The 17168-nt window shown below is 42.0% G+C and overlaps 1 protein-coding gene across 3 annotated transcripts in view; it reads left to right on the top strand.

Annotated features, from left to right (window-relative positions):
- The window catches only part of DOCK4 (dedicator of cytokinesis 4), a 478765-nt gene extending 466428 nt beyond the window's left edge, over nt 1-12337 (top strand). For all 3 annotated transcript variants that reach the window (XM_073809841.1, XM_073809840.1, XM_019925305.3), the window contains 4 exons: nt 1755-1827; nt 3569-3682; nt 6407-6468; nt 9704-12337. In XM_073809841.1, the coding sequence (XP_073665942.1) occupies nt 1755-1827; nt 3569-3682; nt 6407-6468; nt 9704-10138 (684 nt within the window). In that variant the 3' untranslated portion in view covers nt 10139-12337. The remainder of the gene's footprint in view (nt 1-1754; nt 1828-3568; nt 3683-6406; nt 6469-9703) is intronic.
- The last annotated feature ends 4831 nt before the right edge of the window (nt 12338-17168 follow it).

Genomic DNA, 17168 nt, shown 5'->3' with positions numbered 1-17168 from the left:
CTGTTGTTAGGAATTTCTGTGTGAGCCATGTGTCTGATGTGGATACGTGGGTAATTGCCTGAGCAGGAAAGCTGATAGGGAAATGGGAAATGATTTTACCCACCTTGATCAGACTAATTTCGTTGCTGCTACTTGAACATTAGGAGGGGTGATTGGGTGAATGAGTTGGGGGGTGTCTGTCTGCATGTGTCTGTAACAGAAATTTGGAGGAACTTCTTACATTAGCCAAAGACCCTTGAGGAGACGCATGGCTGCCCAGCCGCGTTTCTTTTTGCCTCTACCTAACTCGAGAGAGCTGCCATGGATTCCTTGCTGAGGTACCCAAGAGTGAGGAACATGTCTTTTTACCTTTGCCATTCTTCTTTGATGCACTGAGGAGGAAGCTGAATCCTAGGGCCTCCCCTGCAGCCCTCAGGAATAAGGCACGTGGCCCTCACCACCCACCCCAGACTTGGTTTTGCAGTGATCTCTGTTAGTCCGAGTGAGAGCAGGGCCAAGGTTTTGACCCTCTGGGCCCTTCAAGTGCTTTGAAGGAGGGTTTCAAAGATAAGATTCATGTGGAGCCCTGAGTTTTACCGATTATTTGGGGAAAACTTGGGAGCAGAGGATAATAGTTATTTATCCTCCAGCTCGTTTCTCTGTTTTTCTATGCCATCCTGGCAGAAGTCTGTAGCCACATCTGGAAAGGGATGAGAGTGAGTGGGGTTTGGCTTGATGGGTTTATCTTTGCTGATTGTGTGATCTTCCCCAAAGTTCCAGGATACCTCATCCACACGACACTGATGTCTTGCAGAAATTATATCTGCGTGCATTTGGCTGGACCAGCTAACTGGTTTAATTTCCCTTTGTCACTTGATGTTGCATTTGTTCCGTCTGCTCCTGGCGAGCATGTCACCAGCATGCTGGTTAGCATGAAAGACTTGCTGGTTAGCCTCTCGAATTTTCTGCTTTGGGTCAAATTTGAAAGTGTGCATGTTGCCAAAATTTCAATAATACACATTGCTCTGGTGCGTCTACTTTTAAGGACTTTGCGCCTTTTTGTTTAATATGTTAGGTAGAACCATGTAAAACTGGCATTTTTGTGCGTTAAAAATTGTAACATATTGACCATTTCATACGTTTTAACCTAATCTAGGATTTAAAATGTAAAGTCCATTCACTAGAGATTTTTTGAGCTAATATTCCTCCTTTAATTCTTACTTGCATTTCGTATTGCCAGTCTAGCATTTGTATTTACAAAGAGCACCATAACTTAATTGCTTACTGTTTATTTTTTCCTTGCATTTTATTACAAAACCTGTTTGCCATTTATATTTGAAATCTAGTATAGACTTTGTGTGTGTGTGTGTGTGGTACGCGGGCCTCTCACCACTGTGGCCTCTCCCGTTGCGGAGCACAGGCTCCGGACACGCAGGCCCAGCGGCCATGGCTCACAGGCCCAGCCGCTCCGCGGCATGTGGGATCTTCCCAGACCGGGGCACAAACCCGTGTCCCCTGCATCGGCAGGCGGACCCTCAACCACTGCGCCACCAGGAAGGCCCTAGTATAGACTTTTAAAACACTGTTTGAACCCTAAGGGTCTCTGCCCTTTTTCCCTTAAATATAATTGAATTCTTTGTTCCTAGCCTCATCACAGCATATAAAAACATTTTTTTCAACGAAAAGGTTCAGTAATAAGATAATCATCTCATTTTCTAGAAGGTCTCACATGTTAGCATATTGCATCATAAAAATAGATTCTTGTGCCTTTCCAGAGGCTGCTGTTTAATCATATTGGAGACGGGGCCTTGCCACGCAGTGACCCAAATCTTTCTGCGCCTGAGAAAGGTAGGTATAAAGCCAGCCCCTTCATCAGTCCTGGAATGTGTAATGGTTTGTTTTGTCCTCATTTCCTCCAGTCTCCCGTGTGTCTGTGCGGAAGGCAGATCTCCAGACCTTTAACGATCTGGACTAATTTGCTCTTTAGGAGATGAATGAAAGACAGTTATTTCAGATGCGTTCTTCACAAACTGTGTTCTTGTAGGATTTAACAGCAGAATCTGAGCAAGGTAGGGACTCCTCTGTTTAATGACTTTTGGTGTCATTCAGTGAGTCACCGAGGCAAGGCCTGCGCTACCTGAAACAAAGTGGCCAATTAGGCTACTTGTTCAGCGCAATGAAAGAAAGCACCTTCTCAGATCGATTCCCTGGTCCCACTTTGTGTCTGCCTTACAGAGTTCATTCTGCCAGCTCATCTGTCGTTTGCGGGGACTCAGATGCTCTTTAAGAATTGCAATCCCGTGCGTGATGGAGTGTGCCCTGCCTCAAGGTCACCTGAAAAAATGAGAAACAAACACATGCCTAGCAGTTCATAGCCAGTTAGCATCGGTCTGTGCAACACAGCAGAGGAAGAGCAGATGAAATGCGACTTCCTCAGCCAGGGGGGCAGGGCTGGCAGCAAGGCACCCGCTCACCTCCCAGGGTCAGGCCTCAAAAAATCAGAGCAGTCCCCGGGCCAGTGGATTAAGAGTCACTAACGAAATATCCGTGTAAAGCGCGTTGTAACTGTCTTTATTAAGAGCTCGACTGCATCGTCATTTGAGTACACTGATACATTAAAACTTTCCTTGCGAAATAGAAATCAGCGGAACTGCAGCCAGTTATTTTAAAACACACATTTTGCTTTAAAGTTACAAGTCAGATATCGATCTTTGTCGGGAGAATTTAGGAACGTGGTCTTTTTCTCACCTTTTATACCAAAGAAAACCACAAAGCACATTTAAAAGGACCGGAGGAAAAGTATTTTACGAGTGGTAGTTCCATCCAATGAAAGTGGTAATATAAAGAATGGTAAAATGTTGCAATTCTAGATATGTCCATCAGGTGGCAGTGTCTGTTCAGGCAGCAAGCTACTGGAAATCTCTAAAGGCTTGATGTCGTAAACCTCATCACAGAGCGGCTATTTATAACCTTGTGTGCCTTGCCCTTGTTCCTAACGGGGTTGTTCCATATTTCTGCATCTTGCTGAAGCATGGAGCAGGCAGATTACAAAAAAGGAATGATACCGTCAGTACTCCAAATTATTTTTTTAGGACATTCTTCACTATAGCCCACTGACTTTAGAAACAAGGGCCAACAGGATGGTGTGGCGTGGCTGTTTCTTGCCACTAATTCTGCCAGACAGTGGAGATATTAGCGTGCCACTGCCTTCCCCCTTTCAGGGTGCCACACTAGTCCAGAAATTTCTACTAAAAATCAAGTTTTACAATAGTCTAGTGACTACATCTTCCATCTGTTATCCAGCATCTAAACAAATCTATAATTCTCAAGTTTCCACACTCTCGTGTAGAGATGTATAGTTCTGTTTGACTGCTTGAGGGAAAGAAAGAGACCTGCTATCACCCAATTAAATATCAACTATAACTGTGAGGTAGGCAATTAAGTAAAAGTTTGGTATTTAGGAAGTTTGTTGGTTTTTTTTAATCCAGTTGATTTTTTCATTCTGGATAATTCTGACTTTCTTCTAAGATGTAGAGTGCTTACAGGGCCAAGTAGACCATGTGTTTTTAGCTGTGTTTTTCCCTTCCAGCTGTGAATCCCACCCCTAGCAGCTGGAGCCTGGACAGTGGGAAGGAAGCCAAGAACATGTCAGACGGTGGGAAACTTATCTCTCCCCCTGTCCCTCCAAGACCCACACAGACTGGTGGGTATTTGAAGCACTTAATCACTTTCATAAAATAACTTTTATTGACTACTCCAGCTTGTCCTGAATTCCTCAAAAAGGTAGGCATTTGGTGTCCTTAGTAGTAGCTATATAATTTGTTTGTAGTGTTCCCCCTCTTTCCTGAACTCCTGTTACACTAAGTCAAGCAGTGCACCATTCCTAATAAACCCCACAGACAGATTTTGTAGAATGTTCTTTTCCTACATGCCATCCTCAGAATTTAGGGGGTACCCTAACCTTGCTGAGACACTAGCATTTTTTTCTATGCTGTCCTGAGTCACCTCATTCTTATCAACCTTTACTAAGTCTAGCCACTTTCTTCAGGACTGATGCCCCAGTTTCCGGTAGCCCCTAAATAGGATTGACTGTGAGTTGGATAGGCTTATGGAAAACAACGAACCGTGCATCCGTAGTTATCTGCTGCTTAGACAGGTCTGTATTCAAGGGTCATAGTTCTCAAAGGGTTCATTCAAGGCACTGAATCCCCTAGGGTGTTGGTTTAAGAAGCAAAATTCTTGGGCTTAACCTCAGACCTACTGAATCAGAATTTTACTATTTCTGGGCCAAGACCTTAGAATCTGTATTTTACCACACCTTTCTAGGCTTGAGAACCACTAAAAATTATGCTTAAGAAACTTCCTTCATGAGTTTATAACAATAATAGTTCCCCTTTCCTCCTGAACAAGCCGTTGCTTGGTGACCTGCATATGGGGGCGGTTTTTAAGAGGGGCTACCCTGCTTTACTTATCCTATCCTGGTGATGGGGAGAGCCTTTTCAACACTTAACATATATTTAGAGTAGTTTTGAAGCTTTACAAATACAACAGCCTAAAGGCAAGAGAAAATATGACACTGTGTTTTTCATGGATTTTTCTGGCTTGATCGTCCATGTTTCATTTGCTGTATTTTAGCATCTCATCTTTCTAGTTTCTTTTTTCACTAAGAAAAATGACTCTCTCTCTTTTTAAAATAAACTATGTGCTGCCCAGTTTGTTTTATACTCGCCAAAGCAAAAAGTCACCAATAGATTTGGAAAGACATGTGAGATCTCCAAACAGAAAAAGAAATAACTTTAGCCTTAATTGATACTCTGCATAAGTAGGTCAGTGTGACCATGAGAGTTTAAAACTCATCAACCAGTAATTGGTATTTTATTCATGATGTCCATATTTTCAGGCAACCTCCAATTTAAACCTGGCATGTACCTAAAGTTGGGAACTCAAAAAGCATTTTCTAAGGAACAGTAAGTAATATTCATGGTATCTAGGTTCCTGCTCATTCAGACTTGTAGACAAGGACACTGATAGAACTACTTTAGGTCTTTCCAGAGAAACATCACTGTAAACATGCAGTACGCACAGGGGCTACTGCGCATCCCACAGTGACGGTACCGGGGAATGCCTAAGTTGAGAGGAAGAGGGTCCCAAGTAATAGTAAACCTTGACTTCTGCCAGACATACCATTCCCAATCAAGATCTGCTTCTCTATACGTGCATGTTTTTCTTCCATACTCAACACCCACAATTGATGCCGTAGTAGAACTAACAGTGGTGATGCAACATGGCACACGCTGACAGCATGCCCTAGCGTGTAAGATGGAGGCCACACAACCCCACAGTGTGGGGACCGGCCACTCTTCCTGGTCCCTTAGGCTCAGAGTACACGGACGACCATACCTCTTCCCGGTTAACTTGGCAGGGCTGCCTTCCCTTCTTCACTGATTGCTGTCATGGTCTGTCCTCATGTCATCATGTGTGGTCACTGTTGGGGGGATCTGTAACTGTCTCTCTTCCCTTCAGCCTTTCTGTAGTTTTCTTATGAGTTACAGCCCTCACTGTGACATCTGGGAGAATGGCAGCTCATCACAGAGCAGCGAACTCTGAGCTCATGGAAACCTCTGTAGGCAGAATTGGGAAATCTGGCTTATACGCACCATGTTGACGGTGTCACGGCAGGCTTTTAGTATGTGTGGTTATGCTTTAGAGAGCTGGATTTGACCCACAAGCGCACACACAGAGCAGTACCATCAAACAAGCTGTGTCCCAGGTGTAAGGCTTGAAAATCTGGTGGGAGAAACAAAGAGAGGGTTCTTCTTGGCCTTGATGATAAAATCCATAGGGTACCACCTCCCAGAGATAAAGGGAAGACCCGAGGACAAACATTAGGGAGAAAAATGGAAAACTTCTTACCTCTTGTATGATATGGCCAAGGCTTTCCTGTCCATTTCAGGAATATTGGGGGATGGAAGGGGAGGCTGATGTCAGTATATTCCTGGGACCTATTCTAAGCTGTCTGGATGACTTGGGTCTTCCCGTTCCTGCTCAGGGCCAAAGTCAGCAGTTATTTCCCGAAGTCTGCTCCCTGGCACCTCACACCTAAAAGCACCTTTTGAAATAGACCAAGCAGCAGAGAAGCATCTGGACTTTGAGGAAGTGGGAAGGACTTTGGACCAGCTTGGGGTCCTGTCACTGTGGTTAAAGCATCATGTATACACTGGTGACTTTTCACTAATTACCCCATGTCTTGGAGCTGCCGTCCTTTGTGAAGAATCTGTTTTGGGTGGGCACCATTTAGTCGCTCCCCACCCCCTTGCCTAGACCCTTGTGCACTAGATCATCTATATGGGTATGTACACACAGAGGGCTTTTGCAGGTAGTCAGCTGTCTGGTTTTCTGAACTGAAATGATCTCTCTGTCTTTACAGCTTCACCAGCAAGACACACGACGTCGGTATCCCCATCGCCTGCTGGGCGATCTCCATTGAAGGTACAGGCTCTTGTTTAGATTGAGGCTAGAGATTGGCCCCACATTACTTTTTTCCCTGGTACATCAATGAGGTGCTTTCATCTGCACAGACCAGGCAAAGAACCTATAAAGAAGGGGGAGAGGAAGATGGGTAAGAAAACAGCACTAGGCTTTCCCTTTGGGGAGCCTGCCATTTGTTTTCAGATTATTAGGCTTTTTCTCCAAATGGTGGCAAGAGAATGTACAAACTAGAGTGAGAATATACACTGATTTCAGAAAGAAATGGTCCCCATGTATCTCCTAGGGCATTTTCAGCCTGGTCTTTTGGTTTAAGGGACATCAAAAACAAACACGTATATTGAAAAACAATCATCAAGATCTACTAACTATTCTCCAGTGCCTTTTTCATCAGCCTCACCCATTTTGAAAACGCCAAAGCCAACTTTTCCTCTTGTAATATTTTACACCAAGGTTTCTGTTTACATTAGAGATACATACTTGATCATGAAAAACAAGGCAGTAAAATGAATTTTAAAATTTCTGGGAAACAAACTGGAAAGCTTTAAAGGTCAGACATTTGATTTGATATGTAGACATAGGCTTCTTAACATCTCTAAACATACAGAATCCCTCACAAAGGTAAAGAATAATATTTAGGGATTTCCCTGGTGGCGCAGTGGTTAAGAATCCGCCTGCCAATGCAGGGGACACGGGTTTGATCCCTGGTCTGGGAAGATCCCACATGCCACGGAGCAACTAAGCCCGTGTGCCACAACTGCTGAGCCTGTGCTCTGGAGACCGTGAGCCACAACTCCTGAGCCCACGTGCCACAACTGCTGAAGCCCGTGCGCCTAGAGCCCATGCTCCACAACAAGAGAAGCCACTACAATGAGAAGCCCACATACCGCAACGAAGAGTAGCCCCCACTCGTCGCAACTAGAGAAAGCCCGCGCGCAGCAACGAAGACCCAATGCAGCCAAAAATTTTAAAAATTAATTTTTAAAAAAAGAATATTTAGTCTCTATCCAAATTGAGTCAGACTGGCTGCAAGGATTGTCAGTACATTCAGAGGTAGGTGTTCAGAGCTGCTATGCCAGAGGCTACTATGAGGTTGAAGTGAGTGCTGAAAGAATGATTTTGTACCTGAATGACTTAGGATTTACACATTCCATGTCCTTTTTGTTGATGAGACATTTCTAACTAATGTAAAATAGAAGGACAAATTAGCTTCTACAAACACATGGGATCACATTGTGATCCCATACATCTGTGGTGCTAAGGATTGTTGCTGGTAGAAATTGAGAATCGGGAAGGAAACCCCCCCAAACGGAGAAAATTGCAAAGAAGTGTGATTTTGTTTGCATTGCCAACATTGCTGATGTCAGAATTTGCTGGTGGGTGCAAATTATTTGCTAGTTTGGTTGTCATTCTGTAGAGCAGCTATTAATTGTAAAGTACATGGGACTGCATTCACCCTGAGCCATTGACTGTCATCTTGATGTGATGGGAACAAAAGCAACATGGTGTTTCCGCATCGTTACACTTCCCCTTGCTTGCAAAGAGCCCCTCGTGTTGCTATGGAATTCATACATGCATTTTTTAACTTGATTGTGTAGAGTAGTAATAAGACTAGGAATTGATTCTTAAAAAATAGAAAGAATCGAAGGGCTGAAAATGTTCAAGTAGTCACCAAATAGTTAGCAAAGTGGTGTATACTGTCTCTCCACAGACCTGCCTATGCTCTTACCGGCCATAGGTAGCTTCGTAGTAGCCGTATTTTTACAAAATAGGTTTGAAGAGAAAAGGGGTGGAACATTTGTGTTGTAACTCCTGGGTTACATTAGAGGGCGTAGTGCTACCAAGTTACAAGCTTTGCTGTGCTTAGAATGCAGAAAACTCCTTGACTGATAGTTTTATCAGCAAATAAATGATGGAATTAACCCTGTGAAGACTCAGCTTACCTGCCTTATTTTGAACTTAGTGTCTAATTTTTAACAAAAAATTGCAGTGAATTTGGATCTCTTAACTAGCCATGCTTAACTTTAGGCTCCTGCTAAATGAAAGGATTTGTGTCTACTAGCATTGTTTTTGTTTCAAAAGAGAGACCAAGGTAAAGTTAGTCTAGGGTAACATTTCTTGGTTTTATAGGCCGTTTACGTGATACATGAAAAAAAAATGGTCTATGGTCAAATAAGTTTAGGAAGCACTGGGCTGAACAAAGTCATTTAGGTTGCTTTATTATAAGACCTTAAGAAGCTAATATGCTTTGAATGGACTCAAGGAGTACGTAGGGGGCAGTATTTCCCAGTGGAACCCTTAGGGAAGTAGCACATTCCAATGCCAGCGGGGCTAGACAGCTAACAAATGAGTGAAGGAGGCCAGGAGGCCTCAGTGTGTTGGGGTGGGAATGGTGGGAAAGTGAAGAATTCATGCCCCATCCAAAGGGGACAGCCCTGCTCAGCTTCAAAATAATATCTCCAGTAAGAGAAAGTGAGCAGTTGTTGCTAGAACTTCCAGTGGTTCTGTTGAGCTAGAAAGGGAAGTGGTATCTCCAACGGGTTTGGTTTTGTTTTGGTTTTTGCCAGTTTCCTATCCTTCAAACCATGGGACTAATGATATGCCTCTGCATTTTCTCCCTGAGTACTTTTATCCTCTTTCTGTCCTGACCATGATAAAGAGTAAAGTGGGCAGTGAGGTGAACCGAATGGACTGGCGGCCCTGGCAGATAAATGCCTGATGTATATGTGTGGTTCTGAGGCACGCCAGCACTCAGATTTGAGTCTGGGTGTCTGCATGAGTCTTCCAGGGCCGGCAGAGCAAAACCCCATGGACTGGGAGGGCTTCAACAACAGAAATGTATTTTCTCACGGTTCTGGAGCCTACAGGTCCAAGATCAAGGTGCCACCATTCTCGGTTTCTCCTGCAGCCTCTCTCCTTGACTTGCAGACGGCCACCTTCTCCCTATGTCCTCAGGGTCTTTTCTCCGTGTGCATGCGTCTTTGGTGTCTCTTTGTGTCCAATTTTTTTTCCTAAAAGGATACCAGATTGGGTTGGGGTCCATCCCGAGGGCCTCAATTTCACTTACTCGTTCTTTAAAGGCTGTATCTCCAAATGTAGGCACATGGGGTGGGGGGTGGGGGTCAGGGGATAGGGCTTCAACCTAAGGATGGGTGGGGGACACAGTTGAGCTCATCACAGTGTCTGTCAGTGACTCTCTGCTGTGTCTCCCCCACCCCTCCCTTTCCACTCCGCACAGGGATCCATGCAGTCTTTCACCCCTTCTCCGGTGGAGTATCACTCCCCAGGACTCATCTCCAACTCCCCCGTCCTGTCCGGCAGCTACAGCAGTGGGATTTCGTCCCTCAGCCGGTGTAGCACGTCGGAAACCTCAGGCTTTGAAAATCAGGTGAACGAACAGTCGGTGGCGCCGGGGTCGGGGTCAGGCCACAGTGGGTCTGAAGAGCTGGTGCGCAAGGAGAGCAAGACGCCGCCGCCGTACAGCGTGTACGAGCGGACTCTGCGGCGCCCGGTCCCGCTACCTCACAGCCTGTCCATCCCCATCACGGCGGAACCGCCCGCCTTGCCCCCCAAGCCTCTGGCGGCGCGATCGGGACACCTGGAGAATGGGACCAGGAGGACGGACCCCGGCCCGCGGCCCAGACCCCTGCCCCGGAAAGTCTCCCAGTTATAAGAAGTCCCTTTTCTATTTCCCTGCCATGAATTCTCTGCCGTTTACAAGAAATAAGAGGTATGGTGAGAAGACATTTAGTGTAGGCACTTTAATAACTTACTCAGATTTGTCTTTAGATGAATGGAATTAAAACTCACTTGTTAATAGAATGTTGCACAATATTAAAAGTTACTGATCTCAAACGCCAGGTGTTCCAAGTATGGCTGAATTTTCATTACAGCGTTTCTCATTTGGAAGTGATAAATAGTAATAAAGCCTTCTTTTGTATCTTTTTATGTTCACTTTTTTTACATAGTTTAATCTTAAAACCAATAGAATATTGATGAACAATACGAAGCGTGATAATGTTGTATACTTTTTACTGAATACTTGATACTTCAAGAAAGCTTATTAAGTCTATGTACATCCTAACAAACACAATACTCCTTATTTTAGAAGACTTCTGTAAATAAGGTGAGATTTCTGGCTCTTTCTATGAACAGATTGATAAGTGCACATCTTCAGAATTAAAAGTTAAAGCAAGCTAGTGAGACAGTAAACTTAAGGGGTTGCAAGGATTGGGACTGGAAGCGGTTTTGTTCTTGAAGCAAAATACTTCTTTAAGGTTGCTTTTGACCTTGGCTGATGTCTACATTCTTAAAACGCTACTTTACCAATGGGTTGGTAAACCCTTTAGTACCCTGGCACCATGGTATCTACTGTATTTCTTTTCAAGGTACAATTTACTTCCAGAGTTCCAATCGGGTAGATGAAGCAGAAGACCCTAGGAGAAATGTTTACTTGAATTTTGTGCTTCCTCACTTGATAGTTTCCTCTACCAAATTTGTCACTAAAGAAGAACAGATGTTCATGTGTTAAGTAGGCACAAATTAATGTGTCCCATTAACAAGAATTCAGGAATCAATACAGGACAGCAGTAAATTAATAGAGTAAATGAAGAAACAGAGAGAAAACATATTAGCACGATTAAATGGCAAAAGGACTTTGAAAAGGCAAGGGCATTAACTTTCAATCCTGCACAAAATAAGGAATTCCTCACAACTCTCCATGATTACTGATGGAGCTTGTCTTCTTAGCTAATCCTGTTGTCCTTTTGTTGAAGGAGGATGGCCGTAGACCACTCTAGCTTGAATACTGCAACACAGCATCTTAGATCTAGATAGGGACGCTCATGACACAGTCATAGGAGTGTGAAAAAAGCACCTTGTATGTGGTAACGTATTTTGTATCTTTGTTTTCTTTACTGACTGTTTATAACACTCAACTGACAATAGATATGAACTGTATTTTAAATCATACTGTTGAATATTTTCCCTCTTTTGTTGGGAAGCTCAATTTAGTTTAACTGTGTATGTTTTTGTTGATAGCTTACCTGGAAGGCAGTGACAACTTTTTTATATTCCCTTAATGAAACCATTCAGCAGGTATACGCTGTTGAGGCTGGTTATAGAGGTTTTCTATAATAAATGTTCAAGTATTTTTGTACATAACTGGTTAATTTTAATAAGAGATACCATTATGTGTAAAAAAAAGTAAAAATAAAAGCAAACTGTTGTGGATGCAGTATGATTGTTATAATTATGCCAAATACTTTATGTACGGAAAAAAATATTTGTACATATGTGCTTCTAACAATAATTCTGCCATATTGACTTTACAATTTTGAATGTCAGAAAATTAATATATGTTAAAATATTTATGTTTAGTGAAATTATTCATAATAGAGAAAAGGAACATGAATTTTAGCTTTGTATCTTGCAAGTTTTTCGGTTGAAAATTTCTTGAACTAGCTTTTGCTTTTGATGATAACACTTTGTGTTTGTAATCACATCCTTAAATATATATATATATATATATATATATATATGAAGATCCGTATTTCTGTTGCTTTAAAGAAGACTTCCTTCCATTTAAATAAGGTGACATGCATAAGATAACAAAGCTTCTTTGATTTCCTTTTCCTCTGTAATTTAATAGATTCCTTGACTAGTGCTTGGGCACAGTATAAATCAGTGTTATTTGCTCTTGAAGCCATTTAAAAAAATTTTTTTTTTTTTTGGCAATGAACAGTTGATCATGTGTGTGTATTTCTGAAGCAGCTATATAGCAGAACATTTCAAGAGATTCTGTTAGCCTAGATGTTCATGTTGGTTGCTGCTGAATGGTAAATATTAAATAAAATTACCTGATTAATCTTGACATTTGTGTTTATTCCTGTCATCAGCATATCTTTACCTGGAACAGAAGCTGTGTAAATAACTGCCCAGTGTACAAAAGGAATAGTTAGTTGAGTGCTGCTTTTGCCAGTTGGGCAAACTATCTGCCTGCCTGCTTTCCTCCTGATTTTCATAAAATGACTGATTGATAGGAAATACATTTAACGCTGCAAAATCCACTGACTACCAAGTCTGTTAATAAACCCCGGCTTTTAATTTTGTGAGATGCGTCAATGCTATGTTAGATTTACAACATTTATGTCACTCAGTGCTAAGCAAGCCCCTGTCTAAAGCCTCTGTTCCATTAAATACCAAAACCCATTTAAAGGTCATGTCCATGTCTTCCTGATTATTTCTCAACATTAAGTGATTTTTAGAGCATTTGGGGATCATTTTCATTACCACTGAACCCACGAGTCTTTCGATTCTACAAGCCTCATTACAATATGAATAGCTTCTTTTCCTACCTTAGTAGTCTTCTCTTCAGATTGATATTTTCTCTACAAAACAACAAAGAACATAACAAGTTACACAGCTTTGCCTTTATTTGATCTTTACACATTAAAGATGGCTTTATCATCAGAATAAATAAATTCTTAGTTACTGAATGAAATAAACCTTGTCCTCATTACATAAGGATACCGTTCAAAAGACTTGAAAATTTGACAGAATACCAATCCCCCAACATAACTATTATTTTTACATATTCCTTTTGTCTTTTTCTTTATGCATATATGGCATAGTTTTCCTCCTTTGCTGAGTGCTGGTTTCCCACGTATCCCAACACAATCTAATGATAATACAGGGCTGAGATCACTGCCCACTGCCATAAGGGGGAGCACCACCTCAACAGAGCTTTGGCAGTGTCTTAGAGAGGCAAGGGCAAAATCAGATTTTATTGAAATTCTGGAGTTTTGTTTACGGTAGATCTTTCAATGAGCAGACCTTAAGATTGGGTAAAGATCATGATATAATTGTTGAGGGTTGGTTAGAAACAGCGGGTTTGAGGGGTTCTGTTAACTGATACTTTCTATTGACAATTTGATGGGTCTGTTGAGAAATTACGTTATGAAAAATAAACTTATTTACCTGGCAAAGAGACTCCTGGAAGAGTAAAGTTATGCCAGCAAACATTGGAATAGTGAGGTCATGTTCATGTAGACATAAGCTGTATAGAGTAGATGGTTTCAGTTTTCAACATGTGTATTTTACATAGTGCTAATCACGGTGTACCTGGATGGACTACTCTTATTTTTTGTTTAACGTTACAGTAAGTATTTTCATGTTATTACATGTACATAAAAAGCGAAGTATATATTCCCACCATTTACTTAGCCATTCCCCTATTAACGGACATGATATCGTTTCCACTTTTTCACTACTACAAATAATACCACTGGGACTCTTCTGACATACAGCTTTTTCCATGTTTTGGGTTACTTCTTTAGCATGGAGTCCTAGACTAAAATTGTAAAGGCAAGGGAAGGATGATTTTTGTAGTTACCTTGCATACTGGCAAATTATTTCCCAAAAGAGTTGTACCAATTTTAGTGCCACCAGCAATATTTTTCCAAGATTGGATATTGATGGAGTGATTTTTTGCCGTGTGGGAAGAAAATATTGCTGCCTTACCTAAACTTTGAGAAAATGTTACTAAACCAGGTAAGTATTTTACAGAATTGTGTGTAAGGAAGTTGATAACCTACAAAGAAAATGAAAAGGAGAAATGAGACAACATTAAAGTAACAGGCACTAACAGTATAGCGTCTACTGAAAATACTTCATCTCAGAGAAGAGCTTGCTAGGAAGGCATTTTAGATTCTCTATTTGTATACAATACTAGAAAATCCCCAACATTCTGAACACAAGTACCATCTCACTTATCCAGTTTACCCCTGTCATTCACAATCAGTGAAGAAGCCAAAAAACCTAGAAGTGAGGGCACTGACCTGAGCAACCATAATAAATGCCAGAGTGCAATGTCCCAAAGAAGATGAGGCTAATGAAATGCTTGATGTGTTTCAATTTACCGAGAGGAGATTATACTTTTGTAAGATAGTTGAGGGATGGATAAGAGAGGTACCTGGAAAGCTATGCAAGTCAAGGGGGAAAAAATGAACTCCAGAAAAAACAAAAAAAAATGTTTAGATAAGTAACGTAATTATAGTATACCATGGGGGTCAGCTATACGTAATATTTACATAGTCATGGAAATGCAAAATATATACTGGTCTAACTCCAAATTATATTGGAAGGATGAGGGTAAGGAAGGAATCTGTATATGGAGAATAACAAATTCTCATCTTCCATATAGGGATGTCAATCAGTAATGCCTAAAATTTAAAGACAAGCAAAAAGTAGCAATTTAATATACTTTAATTTAGATAAAAGAGCAAAAGTTAAGAAATAACTTGAAAATGATGGCCCCTCTGGAGTGAAAATGGCTGCAGGACAGGAATGTTGCAGGAAACTCCTGTTTTTCACAATGGTTTAAACAACTGTATGCGTATTTGACTGTGATATACTTTAAGAGATTTTTAAAAATGATTTCTACAACATTCATTCAGATACCACCACACTGGTTTCACTTATTTTTTTTCCCCTCCAAATCCAAAACAGATGTGGATTTGGAGCTCTTTGCGAAGCACATGCAGAGTTTGCCAGGAGATTTCTACTTCAAAGGCATGGATGTGGCAGATAGTAGGAAGTGAAGGGGAGGAGTTTCTGGTCCTATATGAAACTCCTCTGGGAGAAGTGGTTGGCAGTAATACAAGCAAATTTTAATTCCATTCATGAGTAAAGCCCATCTGTTAAGTCATTTGCAATAGGTTTAAGGGGCTGGCTCCTCTTTGTTCGTTAGCAGCAGCACTAAGCAGCCAATAGAAACAACTTTTAGACAGGTCTGAAAAGAATTCTGCACATATCCCCAGTTTACAAGTTCCATTTGTGTCAATAATGTGAATTTTCTCATCCTGAAAAAAGCACACACAGGTCTTAGCGTGACTGACAAGAGGCAACAGTCCCACATTATTTCCCTCCAAGAGGGAGAAAATTAGCTTATTAGAAAATAATTAATTCTTTGAAAAAAGGTAAATACACAGCATTAAAAGAACTTCAAGCCTGTAATGAAACTTGGCAGAGGGTCTCCTGGTACATCCATCATCCCTCCCCTCACTGTACCTCAACCTCTTGCCTCACCACCTACAACTTACCCAAGTCCTTGTTCCAAACCCAGAAGAAGGGGCTCCCCTCATCAGGATTATGCTCTCTACCCATGAGTTGACCCCACCTCACCTCCCTCTGAATCCTTCCCTATCTATGAGGAAGTGAGGGGGAATCTGGCTGTGACCTTTGATCGAATTAATGCAACTGATCTGATGGCTGGGCCTGAAGACAAGAACAAATATAACTAAATGTTTACCAACTTCAGTTAACTTTTCTTTTCTCCCTTTTTTATTCCTCTTGGTAAGGCAACTGTCTGAGCTTAAGAATTTACAAGTTGGCATGAAATTTCAAAACTTATGTAAGAGAAAAATATAGCCAAGATGAAAGAGCAAACAGACTAAAAAAAATTTGCACCATATATGACAATGTTAATATCCTTATGAAGAATTCACCTAAATTGATCTTTTAAAATAATAATTAAGACTGATAAGAGACATAAGTATTGGAAAGGAAGGGAGAAAATATGCTAATAGGCAAATAAATAATTTACAAAAAATGAACCATAAACAAACATAGTAAAATAACTAACTGAACTACTAATCAAAGAAAAACAAATGAAAACAACAATAAAGTAACATTTGTTACTTATAAAATTAGCTATATGTGTAAAATGACAGCACCCAATTCTGGGAAGAGTATGGTGATAAGTTGTCCTCATTGATCTAGCTGGTGGCACTAAATTAGGATAACCTTTTTGAAATGCAATTTGGCAGTATGGATCCAGAATCTAAAAAATGGTCATGTCCTTTGAGCTGTAACTCATGACTGGAAATCTATGAGAAGAAAATAATTCAAAATGCAACATGGGTGTATGGGGAAACAACAGGCAAAAATTTAAAGTCATAGAAACGTTAGTATGGAGATGGCTACATAAAATATAACATCCAATCAAAAGAATGGGGGGGTGGAGTCAAGATGGCGTACTAGGAGGATGCAGAATTCACATCTCCTCACAACTAGGGCACCGGTGGGGGACCAAGGACACCTAAGGGGACGGGAGGAACCCCCAGCGACTGGGTAGGACGTGGGGCGTGGGGAGAGTGAAGAGGGAGGAGAAGCGGAGGCGGGATGGGACTGGTGCCCCTGAGGGGTGGGTGGGGGAGGGGAAGGGATCCCACGCCCAAAGGGGGAAATTGGGGAACCATTGGGAGGTCAGAGGATCAAAAGGCACCATGGCCATGTTTCCCCTGTCCACTTGGACACCCAGGAACCTGTTGAGATCCCGGGCCTGATCCTCTGCCCACCGAGGCCCCCTCCATCCATGTGGGTCCTGAGGGAGTGGGAGGGAAGGAAGGGGGAGCAAAAGTAAAGGCCAGACCTCCAGACAAGGACCCCTGAGGGGTGGTTGGGGGAGGGAAGCAGTTCCTACACCTACCACCCATGGTTAGGGGTCCAGTGGCGATGGGGGAGACCCTGGGGGAGACAGTGGGGGAGGGAATGAAGGAATGGAAGGGAATGGGGCCAGCGATTTCCCTGTCCACTTAGGCACCAGGAAGCCTGTTGGGCTCCTGGGCCTAATCCTCTGCCCTCGGAGCCTCCCTCCTGCTGCACAGAGCCCAAGTCCCGCTCTTACACCCCCTCCCAGGACC

The sequence above is a fragment of the Tursiops truncatus genome, chromosome 9, assembly GCF_011762595.2.
Source record: "Tursiops truncatus isolate mTurTru1 chromosome 9, mTurTru1.mat.Y, whole genome shotgun sequence".
Taxonomy (NCBI): Eukaryota; Metazoa; Chordata; class Mammalia; order Artiodactyla; family Delphinidae; genus Tursiops; species Tursiops truncatus.
Note: the sequence above shows the minus strand (reverse complement) of the source record. Positions and strands in the feature narration are given on the sequence as shown.